Genomic DNA, 20,033 nt, shown 5'->3' with positions numbered 1-20,033 from the left:
TCTCCTTTCTCCAGGTGAAGTCAGGGGAGGCAGTCTCCGTGGCCTCTGGTTAGAAATGGCATGTGGCACTTAGAATGCTTCCTTCTGCTTCTCCATCTTCGAATTTGTGTCATGGTACCTAAAAGGGATGAATGAATGCTTGAGATTTCCCTAAGCAACACTGAAACCCCAAAGGAGTGAAGGTGGGGAGGCCTTTGCCCAGTACGTCAAGAACATGGACACATTTAGAACTGGGGCCTTACTGCAAGTCAAACTCCAAGTGGGGTAACCAGCCCATTAGCGCAGGCCCGTGAAAACTGGCTTTTCTGCCGTCTCTACACACACACACACGTGTGTGCACACGCTCACATACACACATTCATTGGGCCCTGGAAAGATCAAGGCCAACTGCAAAGTACCCATTCCCCAAGACTCCTAATTTATATTGGGAACTAGCTATAAAGCTCCCCCTGGTCCCCAATCTTCCCTTGCAATGATAAAGAGCATGTCACATCACACTAAATGTGACACTTAATCAAAACCCATCTTCTTTAACAAACCCTTAACCTCCAGCACATGAGAGTCACCAAGGCCAAGGGACGAGACAGGGAGCCGACTCAGGTGGCACATGCTTTGATTAAGAGGATACAGATTTCCTTTTATTTCACTTTCATCAGAGTTGTAAAATTCGAATCTATCCCCTTTTTGATTTGACAACAGCACATTTCAGTAGAGGTTGACACCAAAAAAAGATCAGGACTTGTTCTCTCTTCAACCAGGAGTAGACGATAATTTCTCTGAACTCCCTTCAGTAATGACCGTCAGAGCTTCTGATCTTCCCATAAGCAAGTTTTGCAGGGGACATGGTTAAACTGAAGCACAAACCCTCCTGGCATCTGGTTCCTTTCTTAAGTGGTATCTAAATAGCCTTAATCTCTAGGCCCTGGAAAAGACCTCCCCATTTCTGCCTCCTTTCTTGGGTCTTTTTTTCTCAGACTTAAATCCTCCAGTGAATTCTTTCGCCAGATTTCTGGGGCAGGAGATCGACTTCGCTGCCACACAGTACTTGAAAAACTTCTGGGGCTCCAGCAATTGTCCCTTTCTATAGCATGAGCCATGGCTTTTTCTCATGACCTGGGAGGGATTTTGTTTTAAACTGATTTATTCACTAGCTAGAGCCCAAAAGGACAAACGTATTTCTACCTGTTCAATCTACATTTATTGAATCTCAATTATGGATCATGGAGGCGTGATAAGAGAAAAAGATTTACTTCTGCTTTGAAGAAACTTGGAGTAAGATGTGACAATGGCATACACAGCAGAATGGGACAAGTGGCTACAAGGCTTCCAAAGCACAGGCAGTGCATGAAGCCAGAAAGCATTAGGCACCTACTGTGTGCTGGACCCTGTCCTCGGCGCTGAGATACAGCTTTGTACATCATGGGCAACGTTCCTGCCTGCAAGGCACTTCCGTTCTAGTAGGCGCTGGGCAACATTGTCAACTTTTGTATATTCGGCTTTTGAACAACCCATACTTCGCACTTTGTATGTTGACCTTCTCCAATCATCTTTTGTAGGCTGAGTTTGAACTTGGATGCGCCTGCTGACAAGTGAAATGTAGCTGTTGCATGACGTCACAACCGGGGGCTCCGGCTCGGTTTGTGCGGTGGTAGTGCCCTTATTATTTACCAAAAAGGAGTAGAAATGTAGACAAATGAAAGTGTGTGCTATTGGTAAGACTTGTAGTTCTCATTGAATTATAACAGAGACAAAGATGGAAACCATTAGGAAAGAAAAATGCAAAATTAGAGAACCTATTTAAATGTAGAAATATCAAATATTGAGTCTAACGAAGTATAAATAGGAATTTTAAAATTTATGTTTGGTTTCCATGAGAGCAGTCTTACTTATAAAATGTTGGCAATAGCTTGGGCAGGTCTTCAGCCATAGCACTACCTCTACACATGAGGCCTTTCTTTCTACTCCAACGGACCGGGTGCTGTGGTCAGTACTGAGAAAAGACAGGCACGACCACCAACAAGACTAAAAGACAACCTACGGAATGAGAGAAGATATTTGCAAATGTTATATGCAATACAGGGTTAGTATCCAAAATATATAAAGAACTTATACAACTCAACACCCAAAAAAACCACATAATCGAAATTGAAGATGGGCAAAAGATGTGAACAGACATTTCTCCAACGAAGACATCCAGATGGCCAACAGACACATGAAAAGATGCTCAACATCACCCATCATCAGGGAAATGCAAATCAAAACCACACTGAGATACCACCCCACACCTTCAACACCAACAGGGCAAGAGGGTTCCTTTTTCTCCACATCCTCACCAACATTTCTTGTTTCTTATGTTTTTGATTTTAGCACTGTTGGTGGAAATGCAAACCGGTGCAGCCACTGTGGAAAACCATATGGAGGTTCCTCAACAAATTAAAAATAGAACTACCCTATGATTCAGTAATCACATCCTGGGTATTTACCCAAAGAATACAAAAACACTAGTTTGAAGGGATGCACGAACCTGGATGTTTCTCAGTATTATTTACAATAGCCAAATTATGGAAGCAGCCCAAGTGTCCATCAACAGATGAGTGGATAAAGAAGATATGGCATATATACACAATGGACTATTACTCAGCCATAAAAAAGAATGAAATCTGCCATTTGCAATAACATGGATGGATTTAGAGAGTAAAATGCTAAGCAAAATATGCCAGTTAGAGAAAGACAAATACCATATGATTTTACTCATATGTGGAATTAAAGAAACAAAAATGAACAAAGGGGAAAAAAGTAGACAAACCAAAAAACAGACTCTTAAGTATGGAGAACAAACTGGTGGTTGCCAGAGGAGAGGCGGGTGGGGGGATGAGTGAAACAGGTGATGGGGATTAAGAGTATACTTACTGTGATGAGCACTGAGTGATACGTGGAATTGCTGAATCACTAGACTGTACACCAGAACACCGCACAGTAAGTACGCAGGAAGAAAAAGAAAAAGAAAAAGAAAAAGAAAAAGAAAAAGAAAAAGAAAAAGAAAGGAGAGGAGAGGAAAGGTAAGGTAAAGAAAAGAAAAGAAAAGAAAAGAAAAGAAAAGAAAAAAGAAAAAAGAAAAGAAAAAAGAAGAGAAGAGAAGAGAAGAGAAGAGAAGAGAAAAGAAATCAAAGAGAAAAAAAGAAAAGAAAGGACAGGCATGGCCTGGCACCAGGAAAGGGCCCTTACCTTTTACTCGAGGACAGAAAGAAAAGAAGAATATCCAGAATATTTCAAAGTAGAAGGGGAAAAAATGGTCTTCTAGCAAAAGCCTATATTTCAGCCAGAAAGAGGAGATGAGTAGCACATCAAAGAATCTTCTCCTTCCCAAGACCAGGTTAAGGATAAAGATTATGGACGGTCCTAGACTGAGAACACAGAAGTTGGTGCCAAGGGTCAGAGCAGGGAAAGAGTAAGTGTTGGGTCTGCTTTGACTTTTCTTAGGCGCCTTTTCCACGGCCCCTGAAAGGCAGTCTTCATCTTCGCAAGGGGCCTGGCAAAGCATCACCCCGATCCGTGTCTGTGCGTGAGTGGGTGCAGGATGACCCCAGCGCACAGACTGGACGGGGTGGAGCGCTGGTGGGTGAGGGCAGCGAGAACGATGGGGCGCTGTAGCAGCAAGCGCTCGACCCGGTAGTTACTCAGTGGCCTGCGGCCTGTGTCCTACACTCCCCCCGTAGGCCCCGGAACTGCTTGTGAAACACGGCAGCACACACAGGACGCAACCACGGGCCCCAAAGCCAGCGAGAGCTGGGGCGTAGAAGGCTGCCTTTGTCCTGAGAGAGGAGCTCCTTCCCCCTTCTGGCCAGGGCGGTGCTACAGCACGTGGTCAGAGCTCCTCTGGATTAGCTTCGACTGTCCCTCTCACCTCCCTGTTGCACCCAAGAGCTAACCCCTCCCGACCATCAGGACGATTGCGAACCTCATGACAGAATTCAGTCACCATTGAGGTGAGTCAACAGGTGTGTTTGGTTCTCCTCCGAGCTTTGGTGATAAAATTGTCTGCACTTTAAGCTTTCTATTATAAATTTTTTTCAACGTATATACATAACAGTAGAGCGAATAGTACAGAGTCCCATGCACCCATCATCTAGATTTAAGCATCAACATCTTACCATATGCTATAGTCTGAATGCTATGCCCTCCCCACCCCGCCAGTTCAGAGTTGAAACCTAACCCTGAACGTGATATTAGGAGGTGGGACCTTTGGGAGGTGATTAAGTCATAAGGGTGGGGCCCTCGTAAATGGATTAGTGCCCTTATAAAAGAGATCGGAGAGAGCTCCCTCGAGCCTTCTGCCACCAGAGGTCACAGTGAGAAGACACCACCTATGAACCGGAGGCAGGCTCCCGTCAGACACCGACAGACCCACACCTTGATCTTGAGCTTCCAGCCCCCAGAACTGCAAGAAATAAATTTTGTTGTTTACACCCAGACTACAGCATTCTGTCTTAGGAGCCCAAGTGGACTAAGACACCCTATTTGCTTCATCAGGTTATTTTTCTTCAGTATTTTAAAATAAATCGCAGACATCGTATTTCACCCCCAAATATTTCAGTATATACTTTTTGAAAGATGAGGGTGTTGCCTCATATAACCACAACACCACTATCACACATATCAAAATTAACAATAAACTCTTAAATATTTTCTGATACCCGGTCCAAATTCAAATTTCCGTGATCTATCCCAAGATGTCTCCTTACAGTTGGTTCGTTTGAATCGGGATCCAATCAAGGTCCACACATGGCATCTGGCTGTTATGTCTTTAGTTGCTTTAATCGAGAGGATCACCTTGAAGGATTCACCAATGGGTTGTTCTCACCCACCCCTCTGTCCTGGGCTTCAGCGATCTCTCCAAGTGTACCCTGAGGGCCCTCGCTAGCAGTCCAGGCGACCAGACCAGAGCTACCAGGGTGTGGAGAAAGCAGCCTTGGCATGCAACCAGAAACATGGAGTTTCAAAATTTCAGCTATTATGCATGACACTTGGAAAAACGTACAATGAAATTTCTGTCCCCTGGCTCCAGACAAGATACAGCTTCTTCCTGGAGGAGGGAGAGAGAAGAGGGACCGCAGGATAGAAGCAGAACTGAGAGGGAGAGCACTCCATGCATCACCGGCCCAGGCAAAGGGGTTCTATCCTCAGCTTGTGCCGAGGAGCTGGGCAGCCGGCCTCCTCCGGGTCCTCTGCTGAGCACCACCCTCGATAGTCTCCTTTTGTTTGTTCGGTGGGAGGGACGCCCATCTCTTCCAGGGGAATCTTGCAGCCAAAGGTCCACAGCGCAGGGATGCTCCCTGCATGGGGAGTGGGGCCCTGGCTACCCTAGAGGGTGGGTGGTGCTGGGAAGGGAGCCCCTCCCACGCCCACCGTCACCCCAGCAGGCCAGCACTGTGTTGAGGTCATCCACGCAGCGGAGTCCGGTAACACACACCCTCTCCTGGGTCTTTGTAGGGCTTCCTGGCCCATGGCATACTTGCGTGCTCCCTCTGAGAGTTCAGCCGTGTGCTACGTTGATTTCTTCCAAATCTGAAACTTTGATCAAAGAATAGCATTTCTTATGTGGGAGGAGAGTGCCTGAAGCCTGAGCTTCGTCCCCCAGCACTATATTGCAGCTTCAACTGTGCCCTGAACCCCCGGGACCAGAACTAACCGTGTCAGTGAACCCCTAGAGAAGCGGCCCCCCAAGACCCTGGAGCCAGAGTGGAGAGGGTGTAAGCCAACACCCAGATGACAGCTGTGCTCTTGGCCTTCCGGAGGACTGGCTGCCTTCTGTCTGTGCCTGTGTGAAAACTCGTTCCTGAGGGAATATTCATCTTCTTTGATGCCCTAGTCAGCGCTCTTCGGGCTCTGGTCCTGCATGGGCTCCGGCGGCAGGGGTGCTGGGAAGGCCGAGCCCTCTGAGAGACTTCCGGCGGGACCCCAGAAATGCTGCCGGTACCGGGATGGTGGGAGCGTGGGGAAGACGCTGCTCTGCTGGCCTCCACATGCAGCTCCAAGGGCTGAGCGGCGGGCAATCTGGTCTCCATCTGATCGATTTTATCTGCAAAGTATTCAGAAAATTTCTCCCCCAAAGAACATGTTGACCCCCTGAAGGAGGGAATGCAGTGTGGGTCGCTTGTTTGAAGACATTCTCAGTTTTGATGAGGCTTGTGCAGAGACCCAAGATAAGCCTCAGAACATGAGCCAAGCGGGTGGGGGAAAGGCTCCTCTGGTGACACTCCGCGTCTTCCCTGCCTTCCATTTTACGTGTTTACCAATTGTGAAAGCAAATCCAGCTGTTGAGAGGAATTGCTTCCAGATGACATTATGGGAAAGGAAAACACACTTTATAAAAAAGCTGCAGAAAAAAGCAGAGCATGTATGCTCTGTGGGCCAGGATTCCATATGGACTATTTCCTGATATTGTGCAATAAGCCAGCTCCTGGGGTAATAATAAGAACAGCGCAAATGTTCCCCGCACTGGAGTCAGGAGACCAGAGCTGGGACTGGACTTGGCAGAACTTGGGGAAAATCACTTGACCTCCCTAGGCCACCATATTTTTCTTCCTCTCAGGAACCGCTTCCACCTTCACTGGGGGATCCCTTGTGCAAGTTTCAGAAAATATCTTCTGAGCATCGAGTGATGTGCAAGAACCATAAGGAAGCAAGGGCATTTTGCTTTTGAAAATGGGATGCATTTCTCAGCCCCCCAGCACAGAAATTTGCTGTGTTGGCTTTCTCAAAGATTTTAGAAGCTCTCTAATGAGCTGGAATTAAAGTGTCCCTTTACTAATTTGGTTTTACAGGTCACTGGATAAAACCTACTTAGAGTGGTTTGGAAGAGGATTAGGACATTTGCGTCTCTTCCAAGTTGACTTTCCAGGCAGGGTCAGTCGGCAGCTGGAGACTCCCTTGGCTAGGGGCCAGAGCCCTTTTGTAAGCTGCAAGTTTGTAAGGGCCTGGTGAGCACACTAACTCTATTACCCAAGAAACGGAAAGTTTGCAGGGAAATGAACATGTAAATGTCTGAAAGCAAGGCACACATTCCCGAGTTGGCCTGCCTAGAAGCATGCCAGAAAGTTCCCCGGGGCAAAGCAAGCAGCAGAGGCCCCCGGGCCACTCTCCAAACTCCTCCTGGGGTGGCGTGGACGACAGGAGCCCCAGAACCGCCTTATGCTCAGGAAATTCCCAAAGACATACTGTGGCTAATACAGTCAATATTAAATAAAATTTAAAATGGTTTTTCAGTCCTACCAGCCGCATTACGAGTGCTCCTGCGGCCGGTGACTACCGAATGAGACAGAAGAGATCCGATGAACCCCCACTCATTCATTCACCGAGCGCCATGGCCCTGAAGGAAGCACTTAACATCTCTGCCCTCATGGAGTTTATGCTCTAAAGGGGAAGATGAATGCCAGACAATAAATATAGTGAGTAACTTTTTCCATCAGTTGTGGTCCCGGCAGGAAACAGATGACATATTCAATTGCGTAATCGAGACGAGTTTAATGAGAGGATTTACCAAGATGTGGGCAGACTTCAGGGAAACCAAAAAGACACGGTGCCGTACCCGAGAACCACCCACGGTGGGGAACCCACGCGTGGGCCTCCCGGGGCAAGAGAAGGGGCAGTCACCAGAACCCAGGCAGCGAGCTCTGGGAGGGGGCTGTGGCCTCTGCTAGAGGGACCCGGCCAGGCGAGGTGCCCCAAGTGGGGCGGGACCTTCAGGATGGGACCCTGTTCCCCTCCATGCTCAGAGCTCCTGCCTGTGCCCACCCCCTCCCCCCAGGGTCAGGAACCAGGGAAGGCAGGCAGGGAGTCCCCTGGGGCACAGAGCAAAGTGGAAAAGAGTGCAGAGGGAATCTGGAGGGACAAACAGTATTAGCCTAATCGTGCCGTACATGAGAAGGTGACAGGCACAGGAGGAAGAGGGGCAGGTCAGAGGGACAAGGACCGAGGGGTCAGGGCAGCCAAGTAAAACAAACCGCCTGAAGCTCACACTCTCCTTCCTTTGCTCTCCCACCACCCCTTGCTCTCCTGTTATGACTAATTGTGTCCCCTCTGAGTCCTGCTGTCAGCTCTGTGCTGCTTCTGCCACTTGTCACATCCTCTCTCTCTGGACACTTTCACAAGGTCCCTAGGGCAGCTCTGGCGAATTTTCAATAAGTCCCTATGCTCTGTTTACCTGGGGAACTCAGGTGGAGCAATTTTTTTATTTTTGTTTTTATTTATTTTATTTAAAAAAAGATGTTATTTATTTGAGAGAAAGAGCACGAGCCAGAGCAGAGGGAGAGGGAGAAGCAGACTCCCCACCTAGCAGGGAGCCTGATGCGGGGCTCCATCCCAGGACTCCAGGATCATGACCTGAGCCGAAGGCAGACGCTTAACCGACTGAGCCACCCAGGTGCCCCTTTATTTTTATTGTTAAATAGACTTTATTTTTCAGAATAGTTTGAATTTTACGGAACAATCGAGAAAATAGCCCAGAGAATTCCCATATAACCCCACACCTAGCTTCCCTATTATGAACATCTTATCTTAGCATGGTGCATTTGTTGCAATTGATGAGCCAATAATGATATGCTATGAACTAAAGTCCATATTGTTTTCTGATGTTCTTAGAAGTTTCTGTCAATTGGAGACGTCTCTAAGCCTACTGTGCCACTCCCTAATACAAGGGTACCTGTTTTCTTGAATTCCCTTCCAGGCTTTTGAAAGTTAATAGAGAAAATCATAAAGCTGGGGTGAGCGGGTCCAGTGTGACGAGAGAAGACAAGGAAGCTCTAAACAGTTAAAAAACAATCTCCAGACACAAGGTATTATCTGTAGCCTCCTACCCAGTCCCACGCCTCCTGGGCACTGCCCTCCCCGCAGCCACCGCGGGGTGCCCTAACACTAATGCCTCACGTACCCTGGCTCAGTTACCCAAACTGAGGAATTCACGTTGATAGGAGTCTATTAACTAAACTACAGACTGTAATGAGATGTCACCAGTTTTCTCACTAATACCCTTTTACTGTTCTGGAATTCAATCCAGGATACCACATCGTGATTATCTGTCATGTCTCCTTAGCCTCCTCTAATCTGTGACCACTTCTCAGGCTTCCCTTGTCTTTCATGACCTTGACACTTTTGAAGAGTATTGGTCAGGTATTTTGTAAATGTCCCTCAATTTGGGTTTGTCTGCTGTTTGCTCATGGCTGGCCTGGGGTTATGAATTGTTGGGAAGGAGACCACACAGGGCAAGTGCCTTTCTCAAGATATTGTACCGGGGGGGGGGGGGGTCATGGCAGGAGCAGACCCATACTACAGACCACTTAACCCTGCTCCCTTGGTTAGGGTGGTACCCGCCAGTTCCTATTTTTCTTTTTCCACACTCTATTTGTTACCAGTCAGTCACTAAACCCAGCCCACATTCAGGAGAAAAGTTACTAATCTCGTACTCTGGAGGAAGGAGTATCAAAGCATTTGTGGACCATATGTGAAAACCACCGCAGTAATTAATTCATATTTTGGGGTAGCTGATCTGAGGCTATACAAAGATCCTGTTTCTCCTTGAAGCCTTACCCACTAACCTTCACATTCCTCCAGGGATCCTGTGTGCCACCCACATTGCTTGGGGCTTCAGGCGATTTCTTCCTTTCCTCATTCCTTCTACGTTTATAATTTGGAATCCTTCCTTCGGGACAGTTTTTGTCTTTTACTCATTAACTTATTTATTCAACCATTTATTTTTATCAGTATGGACTTGTGAGTGTTTATTTTTTGCTTTGAGTTATCATCTGATACTATTGTTATCCATTTGGTGCTCAAATTGTTCTAGTGTTGGACGTTGGGAACGTCTTCAGTTTGGTTCCTGTGTCCTTCTGACACGCCACCATCCCTTCTGTGTTTTGCTTTGTTTTGAGCCCGACTTGCTATCAGTGTGAAATGCCCCAAGCCCACCGGGTGTTTTCAGCCCCAGCTGCCCGAGCCCTAGAATCGGCCATTTCTCCAGAGGGCCTCCCAGGGCATTTTTAATTTCCTAGTGGATATGCTCATACTTTATTTAGGACCTGCCGCCCTGCCAGGATCAGAGTCCCGTCCTTACAGGCAACTCTCACGGTGGTGAAAAGTCGGACAGATCCATCGTGCCTGACCTGGTGCTTGGCCGTTACGGGACTTTGGGCACGTAACTCTGCAGGCCTCGGTGTCCTCGTCTGTAAAATGAGGAGGAGCGCGTGCTGCCTTCCGGGGTGTGAGAGCTAAGTGAGCGAATGCACGTGAAACAGTTCACATGCCTGTCCTAAGTGTCCGGTACATGTTCTTGCTGGTAACAAAGAAGCTGCCGCTCTGGTGCAGGTGATTGGTTGAGGGCAGACTGCCTGCTTTGAAACCGCAATAAACCTCCCTGTGTCGCAGCTTCTCATCATTAAAGTGAGGATAATAACAAAAACCAGCTCATCGAGTTTTTGTTGGATGGAGTCCATATGCACGAAGCACTCAGAGCAAGCCTAGCCCTCGTCACCTGTTAGCTGTTACTGTTTTTGTAATTATTACTATTGTAGACTAACTCTTAGTTCCTTTGCTGTTAATTCTCCCCGTGGTTGGTAGGCCAAAAACTCTGGCATAAAAATTAAACTATCTAGTTAAAAAAAGAGAGACTGTAAAATGGAAAGGTAATAGGTGGCTAACACCACGCGGTTATCATTCTTCAAAGAACAGCCAAATTCAAATTCATAACTAGTTTGATCACCGTCATGTGTCGCTGACATTTCCTGTCCTGACAAATGGCCGAGACAGAATTACTCGATTCACATTTGCTTCGCACCGGTGCACGAGGCCTCAATGGCCCGCAGCTTTGGGGAAACTCTTTGTAAATCCATCAGATCTGGCCATTAAAAAATGGTAACTATGATCGGCCAATGCTGAGGGACCCATTTTGTGGAAAAAAGAAATGAAACCAACACAGTTAGTGACACAATAATTAGGACGCAGGGGAGACTGCTGACAATTTGGAGATGTTTTCTTGGAGAAAATATCAAATGACTTTCAGTTTGCGGGACATTAATAGATAATTAAATTGACAATTTATTGCCGCAGAGTGACACTTGTTCCCTTCTCCTCTGTGCACACGAGTCAAGCATCTAAAGGCAATTCCTGTCCTGTCTTAATTGCAGGATAGAATGCCATGAAAATACCCTCCCTCCCGCTGAAAACCCCAATACATTCTTTTGTTAAGAACGTTAGCGTTTTCGGGGCGCCTGGGTGGCACAGCGGTTAAGCGTCTGCCTTCGGCTCAGGGCGTGATCCCGGTGTTATGGGATCGAGCCCCACATCAGGCTCTTCCGCTATGAGCCTGCTTCTTCCTCTCCCACTCCCCCTGCTTGTGTTCCCTCTCTCGCTGGCTGTCTCTATCTCTGTCGAATAAATAAATAAAATCTTTAAAAAAAAAAAAAAAGAACGTTAGCGTTTTCTTACTATTCGCCTTAAAGTGCGGCCGAAGCTACAGGAGGAAGGGTTATTATTAATTTAAAATGTTTTGTTTTAATAAACTTAGTTTTGAAAACCACGAATGCCCGTTAGCCTCATCCTAACCAACAATACCCACGAAGCTATGGACTCTGATGAAGATGAGATATGTCAGTTGACCTGGGCCAATGGCTCACTGGGGTCCTTCCTCCCTATGAAGAAAAATCCACCTATGATCCAGCTGGGAGCAGAAGCAGAACGGACAAGGGCCTGTAGGAGAAAACCGGACTCTCTTCGTTGGGGCAGTTTTTTTCCAAGATAAGACAACGACCCTGGCAGCAACGTTGGGGGATACCTGTGCGCTCATGATTGGCAAACATCATAGCGTTCCTAAGGCCCAAGGGGACGAAAGGCCAGGTGGCTGAGGAAAGTGAGGGTGAAGTTGTTCAATGAGTCTAGGCAGAGGCAGGCAGGGGGACCTGTAAAGGCATCCCAAGGACACTGCGGTGGGGGCTCACTATTTTAGGAGGGGTCCCCTAGAGCCTGTTCCGGCGATTTGGCAGTCCGCACTTCTCTCCGCTTTGCATACTGCCCACTGTAAGGAAACCGGGGTCTGAGTCAAGGGTTGAGGCTGACAAAAACGCGAGTTGCAAACATTTGGATCCCATCAACACTAGCCCAACACTAATAGTTCTCACTGGAGCATAACATGCAAGGGGTGAGGCAGTGACAAGTGAGGCTAGAGAGGGGTCAGTTGGACAGGGTCCCGCTGGCAGGGCAAGGTATTTTCAACCTTATCCCAATAAAGTCCAGATAAGAGGTAAACTAAACCAAGGTAAAATTGGTGAAGATGAGGAGGAGATAACAAAGTGCTAAGATCCAACTTGATGGCAGGCCTGATTTGGGGGGTGGGGGGGGGTTATAGGAACAGGAGGAGCTTATGATAAGCCCTGGGTTTCTAGCATGGGTAACAGGCATCATAACCAAAAATAGGAATAGAGGAAGAAGAGTGGGTTTTGGGGTAAAGGTGATGTATTCTCTTATTTATTTTTTTAAAGATTTTATTTTTAAGTAATCCTTACACCCAATGTGGGGCTTGAACTCACACCCCCAAGATCGAGAGTCGCATGCTGTACGACTGAGCCAGCCAGCTGCCCTGTCTTCTGTTATTCACATGATGAGTTTGAGGGATCTGTGGGATCCTTTCGGACATGTCTGGTCTTTGGACACATTGACCTAGATTCAGGACAGAGGGACAGGACTGAGCAACGGGCTTGGGAGTCTCAGTGTCCATATGATACCAGAAGCTGTGAGCATGAATAACCTCTCCAGGAAGAAGAGAAGGAAGAGGAGGGTTACCTTTTAATAACCCAAGAAAGGAGAGAGGGGATCCCACAAAGAGTGAGAAATAGCAATCAGAGAAATAGGGGAGACCAAATTCATCAACTGCCTATTCGTTGAGGTAATCTTAGCCAAACTGGGTAACCCTTCAGCATCTTTGTTTTGAACTCCAGCCCTCAAAAAACAAACAAAAAAACCACAGTTGGGTGACATGTTTGGCAAAACAAATGCAAAATGTACTGGGTAGCTGCTTTGAAACAATTGGTAATTATATAAATATAGTATGTGTGTACCAGAATTCCTCCCCAAACTCAAGTATTTTGAGAATCTAGAGGGATGGGATTATAAAACAATATTTTGGATTTAGCAAACATGCAGATTCCCCTCAGCATTTCTATTCTATTTGCATGGTTTTGGAAAATGTAGGTTTTTGCTACCAAGGTAAAGCCAAGTTTTTGTTGTTGTTTTTTAATGGATAAACTGAGGTACAGTATCCTGATGACTTATTCACATAGGTTATTACAATCCAAACAGTAATAAGCCCATCACCTATTATGCCCATTATAAATATTTCTCCATGTCATGAAGATCGAATATTACCTGGCTCTTATGCTTCCTTTATTGATAGTAGCTACAGAGCAGTGTTTCTCAAACTTCTTGTGCTCTTGGCACACTTTTGAATAATTTTTGGTGACGTGGGTCATTGCAGGCCAGAAGTTACAAACTGGCAGTGCATAAAATGAGTTTTGACGGTCCTGCAAGTGTTTTTTAAAAGTCTGAACGAGCCGACACCATTTAGAAACCAGGCGATTTCACATAACAATTCAGATTTCTGGCTTGTGGAGGATTGGGGGATGTAGTCACACGGTCCGTGTCAACAGAGCACGCTTCATGGTGGTTCTGCCTGCGGAGCAGGCCTACCTTCTCCCGTTCTGCAGCCCCAGCCTCTCGCCTTTATATTCCCTGTCTCTTCTCGGTAGGCATTTGTGTTTGACACCAGACCCCCGCTCTAGGCCAACTGACAGCTGTTCAAAGTGAATGGCCAATTGCATTGTCACTTCATTATTTGCGTTTGTCTCCTTCTGTAATTGAACTCCTTAGGGGCTGAAGTTTTTGCTTGCTTGAAGTGCTTGTGTACCCAGAGCCCTGTGCTAGGCGTGGCACACAGGCACTCAATAAAAGCTTAGTTAATGAATCTATGAGGTTTAATTCTTTGCAAGCATTTGGCTACAGATGAAGAAGGGGAAATTGCAATGATTTGCCTCAGATCCTAAAGCTTAGAAATCCCGAGTATGAGATTAGTTCAATCTGCCTGTGATGAAGATGTGAATAAAGGACAGGCTTGGTGTTCAAGTGCATTTCTCGACAGATCCATCAGCCTGACCGTGCTGATTCCTGGGAATCTCTTTTGAGTCACAATATGCATACCTAAGGCTCTGAGGAATTCTGCAGTAAAACAACACATGGCATGTTTTATTTGGTTTAACTGAATATTTCCTAGTCTTTATCTACTTTTTCACTATTTTGACACTCCATCTTTGTTTGATTCATAACATTCCCTCTTCTCAGATGTATTAAATGACAAGCTATTTTTTTTTAATGATGGTAAAATACAAGTATCCTGATTAAGACAATTTTGCAACAATTTTGTGACAGTCTCACAGCTCCCTGGGGTCTCCTTCAAAGCATGGCTAAAACAGTGTTGGGAAATGTGGCTTTCATTGTGGTGGTGTTGGACGTCAAGGTTAAGCTATCTTGTTTCTTTTTCTCCTTGGATTAGGCCATAAATCTCTGAAGATATAATGGCTTACATTTGTATAGCATTTTATAGTTTACATTGTCACATGCATTATCTATTTTTCCTTACAACACTAAGGGTAGGGATTATTATTACATTTTATAGAAGAAATGGTCTCAAAGAGCTTCACTGACTTATTCAAGACCTAAAACTAGCTAGAGGTAATGCCAAGATTTAAGCCAATCTTTTTACTCTAGATCCGTCTTTCTGTAGTTCCCTCTGACTTTTTGTTTTTGTTTCGTTGTTTTGTTGTTGTTGTTGTTGTTGTTGTTGTTTTTTGAGCACATCGTTTTGCTTTTTGGTCAAACCAGAACGTTTACTCTAAATTTCTAACATTTGGTGTTGTAATTCCCTCCCCTTCACCTAAAATACTGACTCTAGTCTTCTCCAGTGAAGCCTTGGGACCACCAGGGAAAGGCATTAAAGGTGGTTCTAGCAAGCCAGGGGCCTGGAAGGCACACGAAGGGAAGTCAAGGGGGCTTAGATCCCCTTGTAGAGGGCCAACACCGGGCGAGCTGGATCTGACTTTTGCTCTTTTACCTAAAATCTTGCCCACTCTCGACCGTGCCTCAGGGCCACAAGCCCCTCCCGCGTCCAAACACTTCCTCTAAGGAGCGGCACGCAATCTTGCCTTACTTCCCCCGGTCCTAAGGAAGGAAGCCACCCGGGTGAAAAGCTTAATTTGCCAAAAGAGCCTTCTGGAAACCCATCTGTGCCGCCTTTAACCTTGCTGGGCGGGTGTCACTGGGTCCGTGTTTACAGATTCTGGGCCCAAGTTCCACAGCTTCCAGCAACCTGGGGAGGAAGGGGTCTGCTCCTCGGCCTGGGGCCCCTTCCCTGCCGAGCCCGGGGGGGGGGGGGGGGGAGGAGGATACGAAAGGGTCCGGGAGAGAGGGGAAGGGAACCAAGTGGGCAAAGTGTGGAAGGGGACCGGGAGGGGGCTGGATGAGGGGCCGCAGGAGGCGAGGCAGGGGCGCTCGGGTCGGCGCGCCCAGGGCCGGGGCGGGGCAGCGGGTGGCCGAGACCCGCCCGCGCCCGCCGCCGGTCCCTGCAGTGCCGGGGGCGCGCCCCCCAAAGCCAGGCCCTGGGAAGGCGGACGGCGGGGCTGATGAGCGGTTCCCGACGTCGGAAGGGGCGTCGAGTTCTGTTTCCCGCGCTGCCCGCGGGAGTCGAGCTCGACTCCCGCCCCTGGCCTCCCGCCCCTGGCCGCCCGCCCCGCTGGGCCGGCGCGTCCCGGGAGGCAGGGGCTACAGCCGGGGGCCGAGGGCCGCCCGGGGATGGGCGGAAGTCCGCGCAGAAACCCGGAAGGGGGGCGGCGGGCGGCGCGGCGCGCGGGGCCCGTGCACAAGTGCTTCGGCCCCTTACTTACGCGTGGGCTTGCGAGTGGAGCGCGGCCGCGCCGGGCTTTCGGGGGAAGGCGGCGGCCCAGAGCGCCTCGCCCCGCGGCTGCTCGGATCTGAGGGGCGGGAGCCTGATGCTCGGGGTTCCATTGCGACTCCTGCCCGACTCCGCCACCAGTCCGGCCCAGGGGCTCCCGGTTCTGAACGTGAGGTCTTCGTTTCTGTGGGGCCCATGTTGGAAACTTGCAGAGGAAGTCGTGGGGGGCTCTCTCTTCCAGGCAAAAGGTGTGTGTGAGTGCGAGTGTGTGCCGAGGTATGTGCGCAGGAGTGAGCGTCCGGGAAGGACGAGCGTCTTTGTTCCGGGAGCCCCATCTCCCCAAACCTCCAGGGAGCGGTGGGGTGAAGGGTCAGGGCTACCTGAAGGTGAGGCAGCTTGCCCCACTTCAGAAGGGCAGGAAGGCCCCGGGAAACCCCGTCTTCCAAAATGACCCGAGTGCTGAGCATCATAAAGAACGGTAGGAGCAAACGAACAAACAGTGCTCCTAGAGACACAACTTGCCATCATTGGAATGTCCTGCCCATGTGATCTTCTGGGAAGCTTATCACTACAGAGTGATGTATATTGCATCTGTTTACCTCTTCTTGTCTCTTCTCTACTCCCAGCCATAGGTTGCGAGCTCTTCCTTTTCTTTTCGCTACCACTTGATTGGATGTCTCCCCCTCTTCTTTGACTCTTCAGTCTCTCTTAAGCCTTTGGACATAGAAGGCAGTGTTAAGAGCTCAACTTTGGAGACGGACTGGTTGACTCTCAGCTCCACCACTAATTAGCTTTATGATTTGAGTCAAATTATGTATTTCCCTGCACTGCAGTTTCCATTGCTGTAAAATGGAGAAATAGTAGTAGCCACCTCACAAGGTTCACTGGGGGAGTAAGTGAAATGATTCATGTAGCGTTATCTAGTCTTATCTAGTCAGAGCCTAGAGTGCCCACTTACTCCTAAGCTACCTTTGGTATCCCCCCTTCTGTACCTCTTTACTTCGTCACCTAATTTAAAAAAAAAAGATTTGAGAGAGAGACACACACACACAGCAGGAGTGGGGGGAGGGGCACAGGGAGAGGCAGACTCCCTGCTGAGCAGGGATCCCTAAACGGGCTCTATCCCAGGACCCTGAGATCATGAGCTGAGCCAAAGGCAGACACTTAACCGACTGAGCCACCCAGGCGCCCCTCACTTAAACAGGGGTTACTTGACATGTTTTCTTTGTGTACAGATGGTTTTTTTCCCCCATTTTAAAAAATTTTATTATGTTAGTCACCATACGCTGTACAGATGGTTTTCCCCCTCAGCCTGCTTTTTAATTTCCTAAAACATAGTTACTTTTTATTTATATGTGTTTATTTCAATATCAGTTCGATACAGTGTACATAGCTTGTATTCAATAAACATTTTTTGATTGCTTAATAAAATCTCACTGATTTTATTATCTAGAGAGAGATTTTCCTAGAAAATTTGGAGTTATGGAAAAGGAAAACTCTTCATGGGGCAGGGTAAGTAGAAGAAAACTTAATATGAGAACTTATCTTGTTAGTTTTAGACCATAAAAAGGTATCACAAATAGTAATCTCAACTATATAAAGAAAACTGCAATAAAAAGACAACTGGAAGTGAATGTGCCAAATGAGTAGATGCCCTGGTGTAGTAGGATTATGAGTGTGTTTTTTTTTCTCTTGCTTTATACTTTTTAGTCCTTTTCAACTTTTCTCCAGTCAGTATGTATTACATTGTTATTCAGGAAAAGTACTTGAATTGTTTACGTAATTTAGCTAATAAAAATGACCATATTTTGGGTATTTAGAGATGGGGAACAAACCTAAGAATAAAGCAATATTTTTCCTCCATTGTTTTCCCAGACCAGCCAGTCTTTTCTGATTCGTGCTAGAAAATCAACTTACCAGTTGTCTCTACTCTAGAGACATAAGTTGTCTCTTCATTTCCTTTTCAATGACCAGAATCCTGTCTTGCCTATTTAGGGGGACTTCCTTTGAAGCGTCAAGATCCCAAACGGAACCAAAATCATAGAAGGGTTCATATTAAATCCAGAGGCCAGGCAAAGTGAGTAGAATGGTTTTAATGGTTATTTCAACCAAGCTGTAAAAGTCTAGTGAACTTTGATCTTTCCAGTGATTCTCTATTTGAGCTTAAAAATGCACCAGTGCCCTCCTGCTTGTATTACTATAACCCCCCTCTTTTTAATTGCCAAATTTACAATTTACTTCAAACTGGGTTACCTTCTGTTTCTGTTGAAAATTAGGACAATGCTTTGACTTATGTGTGCATAGTCATTCATTCAACAAAAATTACTAAATACTGGGGTGCTTGGGTGGCTCAGTCCATTAAGCGTTCGGCTCAGGTCATGATCTCAGGGTCCTGGGATTGAGCCCTACAGTGGGCTCCCTGCTCAGCAGAAAGTCAGCTTCTCCCTCTCACTCTCCCTCTGGGCTCGCCCTCTCTCTCTCTCAAATAAATAAATAAATAAAATCTTTTAAAAAAATGTACTAAATACCTACCAAGTGCCAGGCCTCAGGCTGTTGCTGGGAATACAAGACAAGACCTGGTCCGTTATCTTTCAGAAGCTTGGTGTCTAGATGATGGACATGCATATATAAACAATGATGTATAGGGAATTATCTCAGAGGTGTTGGTAGGTCCCTGAGTAGACAAACACAGCAGCCAGTGGGACGTGAAGGAGTAGCCAGTTCTAGTGGGGCAAGAGGACAGCAAGAAGGAGGAGGCAGAAAAGCATCATAGAAAACTAGTTATCTGGGCTGATTTCAAATCTTTAGCTTATAAATGGTTAGTCCTTCCTGATGTGAGACTGTTATTTTTTTCTGTACTCTGATCATGTTGTCTTATATTCTAACCATCTGATTATATTCTTTGATACATTAAAGGTATGCCTTGTGATTCCTTCCTTTGTTGATAGGTAAGGTGAGTTTATGACATTCAAATTCTATTTCATCATATTCTAAGGACTGGCTAAAATTTAAAAATATGTGAGTCCTTTTAACATGTATGATTTAGACTTACAAGACAACTTAAGCCTTAAACTTTTTATTTTTACTTAAAACATAATTGTATGTTCATTCCCCAATTTTTAGGTGTTGGACTCACTGTGTGGGTCTGCTGATTGGAAATTCTCCTTGTTTTTCTTGTATAAGCCCCACTCTTGATACTTTGGGTTTAGGATTTCCAATCTTTGCTTTTCTATAGTGGTAGAGAGAGCTTAAAGGTACTTGTAAAACAATATTACTGTGGAGTTCTTTTAGCCTTTATAATCTCTTTCCTCATCTTTTACAGTTTTCTTGCTTGCAACTAATTTGACATCAGTTTTTATGACTTATTTATTTTATTATTTATTTTTTAGTGACCCCTGTCTTTTCAAAGCATTCAGCTTCGCTTTTATATTATTTCTCATGTCTGGTTTTAAAATGTATTTGTTTTGAGTTTTCTTTTTTTGCACTCATATTTCATTTTTTATGTAATAGGTATAAACACATTTTAGAATAAATAACTGATTTTTAAGCATGCAGCATAACCGTCCTATACTGTTTAATTTTAAAAATGCCAGTCCATGATCTAGTGAATTTATGTCAACCCAATAAATTGATATGAAGACTTACACTTTGAAAAATACTGTGTTAAAGAGTAGCCTCCTAGTATTCAATGCACCTGGCATCAGTGGGAGTTACAGATAATTAGAGAGGGAAGGTTAATCCAGCAAGTTGGTTAAATAGTGTTCCATTAAGAACCTTCTACTCTATTAAAATTTTGTTGTATTAAATTTCTGGGTGAACCACTAGGGTTTGGAAATCTCATTGCACTCAAGTTTTGGCTGCTCTCTTTTGAGGTTTAAAGAAAGGTAGAGTGGATCTAAAACTCTCAAACTTAGAGTTAGTGCTAATGGCCGACAGAGTTCACATAATATATTTAACCAATATAACAGCCATTTTAAGGCCATTTGATGATATCCTGTCATGGACAGAACAAGGAGATTGATTGGTAAAATGTCTAACCCAATAGAAG

The 20,033-nt window shown here is 46.1% G+C and overlaps 1 protein-coding gene across 1 annotated transcript in view; it reads left to right on the top strand.

Annotated features, from left to right (window-relative positions):
* The first annotated feature begins 15,716 nt into the window (after positions 1-15,716).
* Positions 15,717-20,033, top strand: part of LOC130544394 (uncharacterized) — a 34,670-nt gene continuing 30,353 nt past the window's right edge. Inside the window, exons 1-2 of the mRNA XM_057315982.1 lie at positions 15,717-16,233; positions 17,981-18,062. Coding sequence (XP_057171965.1) covers positions 15,717-16,233; positions 17,981-18,062 — 599 coding nt within the window. The remainder of the gene's footprint in view (positions 16,234-17,980; positions 18,063-20,033) is intronic.

Source organism: Ursus arctos, unplaced genomic scaffold, assembly GCF_023065955.2.
Source record: "Ursus arctos isolate Adak ecotype North America unplaced genomic scaffold, UrsArc2.0 scaffold_1, whole genome shotgun sequence".
In the NCBI taxonomy this organism is placed as follows: domain Eukaryota; kingdom Metazoa; phylum Chordata; class Mammalia; order Carnivora; family Ursidae; genus Ursus; species Ursus arctos.
The sequence above is the reverse complement of the archived record's forward strand: the minus strand, read 5'-3'. Positions and strand labels throughout refer to the sequence as shown.